Source organism: Elaeis guineensis, chromosome 8 (genome assembly GCF_000442705.2).
Source record: "Elaeis guineensis isolate ETL-2024a chromosome 8, EG11, whole genome shotgun sequence".
In the NCBI taxonomy this organism is placed as follows: domain Eukaryota; kingdom Viridiplantae; phylum Streptophyta; class Magnoliopsida; order Arecales; family Arecaceae; genus Elaeis; species Elaeis guineensis.
The window spans coordinates 129580812-129587574 of NC_026000.2; the positions used below are offsets into that span (position 1 = coordinate 129580812).

General features: G+C 36.7%; 1 protein-coding gene across 1 annotated transcript; it reads right to left on the reverse strand.

Annotated features, from left to right (window-relative positions):
• Nucleotides 1–333: 333 nt before the first annotated feature.
• LOC105032409 (70 kDa peptidyl-prolyl isomerase) lies at nt 334–5069 on the reverse strand. The gene is made up of 13 exons (XM_010906854.4): nt 4704–5069; nt 4472–4558; nt 2706–2966; nt 2544–2618; nt 2376–2456; nt 2081–2275; nt 1904–1993; nt 1632–1807; nt 1425–1547; nt 1165–1311; nt 937–1064; nt 733–853; nt 334–616 (listed from the first exon to the last, which is right to left on the reverse strand). The coding sequence occupies exons 1-13, from the start codon at nt 4888–4890 to the stop codon at nt 563–565; spliced, it is 1725 nt and encodes a 574-aa protein (XP_010905156.1). The 5' UTR covers nt 4891–5069; the 3' UTR covers nt 334–562.
• Nucleotides 5070–6763: the final 1694 nt, after the last annotated feature.

Sequence of the window (6763 nt, forward strand, 5' to 3'; positions counted from 1 at the left end):
AGGACGGTGCGACAATCTGTACCCGAAAGCTGAGAACGCTGCAGAGATGCAGCACAAAGCCGACATGGCATCACATTTGCCAAAGCCAATTAACTGAGGATGCTGAAGATGTTCTCGCTATAAAACATGCAGCACGCAATACGTGGATCCCATGCCGCATTAGAACAGCAGAGACCTCAAAAAATGAGAAATGGAGACTATCGATTAATTTGTGTCGAAAAGTTTCGAAAACCATCCAAGCCACTAAACCAGGGACAAAGCACCACAAGAGAGACACAATGTCTTGAGAATGAGAAAAAAAAAAAAAAAGGGATTACTTAAACGGCCAAACAATTAGAGAACCAGCAAGATTAAGTATTGCGCTCTCAACCACAAATACGCAGAAAGTCGCAATTTTCTACGTATCATTAGATCGCTACTTCGTATGTCCAATAATAACAACGTTATAGCAATTTCTCTCAGGCGCTTCATAATCCAGGTCTCCTAACTTAAAACTCCAAAGGATGCAGCTTAACCACAAAAAGGAAGCCACTCACAGATCCCAGTCAGCTTCATTACAAACTCAAGCCGCACTGTCAACGCTCATGGGCTCTGTCTCCGGCTTTGGTGCATCCTTCTACCATCAACCAAAAGTAAAAACTTAGTTAGAAATGCAGCTATATGCATACCCAATGCTGAACCATCAGAAACAGGAGTCAATAATAGAAGATTTTCCCAGGTTGAATGCCTTACATGGGCTTCCACATTCTCTAATTTGCTCATCTTGGCAAACATGTTCCCGTAGAATTTAGCATCTTTCTTGTTATACTCCTTCACCTTCTCCTTCAGAGTTCTGTATTCCAACTTCACATCCCTAAGGCCACAAAATCAGAAGGTTGTTAATATTATCATTTACAATAAGCAGAGGATGAGGCAGATTATTGCTAGTTTGCATACCTATTGTCAGGATCAATCTCAAGAGCTTTCTTAATGTCCACCTCTGCCAAATCCAGATCTGCGAGCTGAATATAAGCTTGGGCTCTTCGGTACAAGGCCTTTACGTTCCTGCCATCAAGCTCCAGCACCTGACATGTTTCACAACATCCACAAATTCAGACGATAACAATAAAAAAGAGATGCCACGTAGCAACTCTCATCGATGGGTTGCAAATCAATCATCAGTACCTTTGTGCAAAGTTTCTCTGCCTGCTTGTAGTCTTTGAGCTTAAGCTTGCAGGCAGCATTGTTGAGGTTACATGTAATCTTCAGCACTTTTGATTGCTTCTTTTCCTCGTCACTAAATGAGCTATCATACTCTATGAACTTGGCACCCTGTATAATTTTTTTTTTTTAAGGCAAAAAAAAAAAAAAGGACAACCAAATCACCAAACTGTGACGAGCAGGCTAAAGAAGGGCATGCTTAACAAAATACCGAGTAAAAGTACCTTTTCATATCTCTTGGAAGCTCTTTCATATTTGCCCACTTTGAAAAGTGCATTTCCTTCTTCTTTCTTCTTACCAGCTGCTTCAATCTTTTCTGCATTGTTCATGTCCCAAGACTCTTTCTCCTGAAAGCAAGAAATTACATTACTCAAGATTATCACACTCGCACGCTATAGCAATCAAGTCGGTGGAAACAAGATCAGGCATACCTTAACAAAGGATACAAGCTCAACCTCATAAATCACTGTGGAATTTGGTGGAACCACTGCAAGATCCTGCTTTGATTCAGCGGAACCAAATGCATACTCATGTGGGATTGTGATATAAGCGACTTCCCCCTTTTTCATAGTAATCACAGCTCGATCCAGACCCTCAATGACTTGTTCTGCCCGTAACAATGTGCACTGACTCTTGTTATCATGTGAAAAAAAAAAAAAGATAAAGAAGAAACAAATGCATAGAATGATGAAATAGGTTTTACCTTCATCAGTCTTGAACTCAAAGGGTGCTTCATCATCATAACCCTTCTTCACGAACACTGTCCCATCTTGAAGCTTCCCAATCAATTTCACTGCCAACATCAAAATCAAATAAAATTAGAACCCGAATATATGACAAACAACCGAACATGGAAGAAATCATTGCACTAAATTATCACCTGTCACAACTGCACCATCATTTGGACGTTCATATCCCTCTCCTTCCTTAAGAACTTTCTTAAGGATCTTCTTATCATCCCCTATCTCTGAAACAGTCTTCCAAGAGACTAATTCCAGCTCCACGTTAAGGGTAGCATTTGGCGGCACAGCACTCTCATCACCAGAAGCTGGTCTACCCTTCTCACCAAATGCATCTGTCCTCAAGAAAGAATTCAAAACAAAGATCTTAAAAAAAAGAACTATTTGAGCATCAGAACAGAAGTGCATTTCAAATTAACTATGCTACAAACTTACATTGTGGTTTCACAGTAAGCAGCACCTTTTCAGACTTCTTCATGGTTTTCACAGCCTTAGCCAATGCAGGACAGAAAAACCCTGGTTCCAAAAACATATTCCTGTTAAGTTACTAAACCTCCAGTTTACTAAAAGACTACATGCACACTATCAATGACCAGTACTCACCATCTTTGACAGTGAACTCTACTCCCTCAGATTTTGATATTACAGTTCCATCCTCCAGCCGGGCCTCATATTTCACTACATTCATAGAAGGGAATTGTCAGTTTCAGGAGCAAGGCAGAAGTATAATGGAAGTGACAAGCAATTGAGAGCAACAGAATGTACCAAGTACTTCATCAAGATCTTTAGGATTCTCCCATTTTTCCCCTTCTTTCAAGATCTTCTTGATAATGCCTCCATCTTTGCATATGTCCTTAACACTTGACCAGGAGAGTAGCTCAACATCAAATTGGAGTGTGGCATTGGGCGGAATCGTAGGAGGAGAGCCAGATTCACCATAAGCTAACTCAGGAGGGATGGTGAAGATGGCATTCTCACCCTTCTTCATCGTCTTGATACCTTGATCCCATCCCTTTATCACTTGGCCTGCAACAGTTAAAAAGAAAGCAAAAATTTATTAAGTAAAAGAAAGTTAAAGAAACATTATTTGGTTCCTTCCTATACTTTCCAAACATGGGACTAGCATTTCAGTAACAAATACTCCATTCAAAAAAGAAAAAAAAAAGGGCAAAAGCACAAGAATATTGATCCTCACAAGCGGGCATGACAAGTATTGCAACTGTCCGCAATCCTCCAATATAATTAAAGACTTTCATTATCTTATTATTACGCTTAATTTTGGAAGCTGCAACTTCTCCTGTTCCCATCTCTCAAAGCAAAACTAGAACTACAGGTTCACATAGGAGTACTTAGAAGAGGTAATTGGCTGGACCTTTATGGACAGAGCGCACAAAGTTTTGGTTTGATAGTCAAATGATAATAAGACAAGTTTCAATAATTGATTGCTGCATGCCAAACAGATATGACTCCGTAGGTAAGTAACTACTACAAAACTAGAATCTTGCAGAACTTTCCTTTTACTCTAGCACCTGATAAAGTCCAAATTTCCACTGGCAAAAACATCTTCAGGTCTAGATAATTGTATGCTTTGTCGTTTACTTACATTCACCACATATCTAAATTCCTCATAAAGCACCAATCAGAATGATAACTTCTCTTTTTCTACAAAAATTAAAAAGATTTGCATGTTACAGCATAACTCTTTTATTGTGGGCCCAGTCGGAAGAAGCATGACATCAGGATGCTCACAGGAGCCATTGATAACATTACATACCTGGTTCTGACTTTAGGCAAATAAGATACAGAATATAGTATATCGCATGCCAACACAATTGTCAGTAAGTATTAGATTAGATTACAAAAGTTACGAATATTAGAAATTATACCACGGAAAATAACACGCTAGCCAAGTCATAGCCCTAAACAGTTAACTAGACATGAAAATCCAGTTCACTGGAGCCTAAAATGGAAATTTCACCCGCAAAACACAATGCTTATTAGTTTTTTTTTTTTTTTTGAAATAAATGAATGGATAATGAGAGATACGTCACAGAATAATGATAAGAAAACACAGCGTCCATCTAATTTTCTTTTCGACCAATTCGTCAAACCCATGGAGGATTATACTACGAGTCCAAGAACGAAGATCTAGTATTCGTCAACAAGAATAACACTTACCATCTATTGTTCCTGCCGTAAGTTTACGCCCATATAAAAAAGTTATCGAATCAAAAGATACGCACACATCCAATATAGCTACCAACTTTCTTAATTTAGGTACAGATCTCTAAAAGGATCATCTCACATGCACATTTAATATAATTCGCATGATCCATACATGCTAAATCTTATAAATAAACCTTACATTCGCTTCTCCATTTCAGAAGCATCATCCAATCTATATACTTCAGTCAAGAAAAAAGAACACAACCGGTTCAATGTTTAAAGTTTTGCACATATCTTCCCATCAGACAGAAAACCCCAGAGATCAATCAAACAGAAATGAAATCAATGGAGGAGAGAAAGCCTACCTTGTCCAAGCTTAAACTTGAACGGCGTCCCCCGATCACGGCTCGAATCAAACTTTGTCCCATCAAGCAGTGTTCCAGTGTAGTGCACTACAATCCAACACCTCACAGTTCAAGAAGCTAGCAGAAAAACGCTAAATAAACAACACCCACATCCCAAAAGCGCATGGAAGAAGCGGAAGATTAGTAAGAAAGATCGAAGAAACTTAGATCCAAAATAGCCTTTTGGCTATACCTTCGACCTCGTCGCCGACCTCGGGGGTGTCCCAGCCCTCGCCCTCCTTGACGAGCTTCTTCTTGAGGCCCTGCTTCCCGATCTCCTTCTCCTCCCCGACTTTGAGGACGGGGCTCTCGTCGGCGAAATCCATGGCGTCCTCGTTCATCATCTCATCACCCGCCGGGAGATCGAAGTCATCGTCCATCCCTACACCTCCAAATCTCTCCTACGGATTCCAAAGAGATCGAAGCGAGAGCAAGAGAAACAGCGAGCAATCAATGGCGAATGGTGGGAGAGAGCGATCGGATCGTATTGGATTGGATTGGGCGAGAAGAGAGTGAGGAGAGGGTAAGGGATTTTAAGGGCGAGAAGACGGGATCGTAGTCTTCTGGAGAGTTCCAAAGGGCCGAGAGCGATCCGAAGGGCCCTGATGCTTCTAGAGTGTGCCCTTTATTTTTTGGCAATACTCGCAGTTAGGGTTTTTATCGCGCTACGGCTGTCACGTGTGTGGGGTGGGCCTCAAATTTTTTTTTTAAAATTTTGGTATTACTAAATCAATCTAGAAGATAATAAAAAAAAACCCGTTGAGGTTGCATTTGAGCATTATTGTCGGATTTTTTAAAAAAAATTTAAATTTTTTTTTAATTTTTTAATTTTTTATAATAAAAAATATGTATTGTTGGTATTTTTTTTTACAATAAAGATCAATTATAATTGAGGAAGAGGGATAGGGATAATGTCCTAGACAGGAATAAAAAAAAGTTGGAGGAGTGGTAAAAAAAAAAAGAAAGTGAGAATGAGGAGTAGCTCGATATTGGATGGAGAGATGACCAATAAGACCTAAAGAGCTAGTGGTTGTATGAAAAAATCAAGTTGATGGAGAAGTAGGAGTTGGGATAAGAAGGATGAAAATTTATTCTCATGTTCATTTTTTTTATATAAAAATTATTTAAATAATATGAAAATATAAATAAAATAATCAAATATATTTTTTGCATTAGATTTATATTTTTATTATAAAAAAAAGAAGATAATATAATTTTTTTAATTACCTAATCAAAATGAGTTTTTGACTTTGCAGACAAAAGCTCATAAGTGATTTACAAAGATATCAATATTCTATAAATAGAAAAATATTAATAAAATATAATTCATCAAAGATTTTTTGAAAATCATCAAATATATATGTAGAGAAATCAATGACTTATAATTAAATTTATAGATAATATCTTTAAATTAGAGTTGCCATTAGGCAAAATATTGCTATAAATATAATTAGAAGAATCCTTCAAAAAAAAAAAATAATATACCTTATATGAAAAAAAAATATACTTACTTCTCTATATTTATTTTTTTCTCTTTATAATATATATCAAAAAATACCTACAAAATGACTCCACTTATTGATTATTTGTTTGACAACTTGTTGATTACTTATTTGATAAAATCTATTACTACTCATAGAACCAAATTTTTTTTCAATTCATTTATCTTTTTTGGGTAACACATACAAATCCTCCTACTTAGAGTCATCAAATCATTTCAAATATAATACATCTTATGTCAAGGAGTTAGTGAATGCAAATATTTTGACAAGTTAGGTACAAGTAACCTTGATGAAAATAAAAATTTAAAATCAAAATTGCATATATATTGTTAAAAAAATTATTAAAAATCATCCATATTCCACATCTTTGATCAAACATGTTCAAAACTATCCATCTCCTTCTCCAAATATTATTTTTTCTTCTAGATTTTTGTTTAAATAAAGAAAATTCTTATTTCCCTATTTCAAATGAAAGAAACAACTTCAATGCAACCGGAAGCATGAGTTGCTTATGTAGTATGGATGAAAATGATGAAAAGAAAGATAAATAAGGTTTGAATGTGGTTGATCTCTCTCTTTCTCTCTCATGTCAAGGGAGTGGTTCTTTATGTTTTCGTAGTGTTGAATAGAAACATATTTGTTACAAAAGCAGATGATAACTAAACAAATGGGCTATTATAAGTAAATCATGGAACAAGCAAATTTCCAATTAAAGCTAACTTGGTGTTGAACCTTCTCAATCTCCTACATT

Coding starts and splice junctions, on each gene's coding strand:
- LOC105032409 (XM_010906854.4), bottom strand. CDS start 4,890: ATGGACGATGACTTCGATCTCCCGGCGGGTGATGAGATGATGAACGAG. Junction 1,808..1,903: donor TGAGTTCAAGACTGATGAAG/GTAAAACCTATT, acceptor TGTTACGGGCAG/AACAAGTCATTGAGGGTCTG. Junction 1,312..1,424: donor CTTCCAAGAGATATGAAAAG/GTACTTTTACTC, acceptor AAAATTATACAG/GGTGCCAAGTTCATAGAGTA.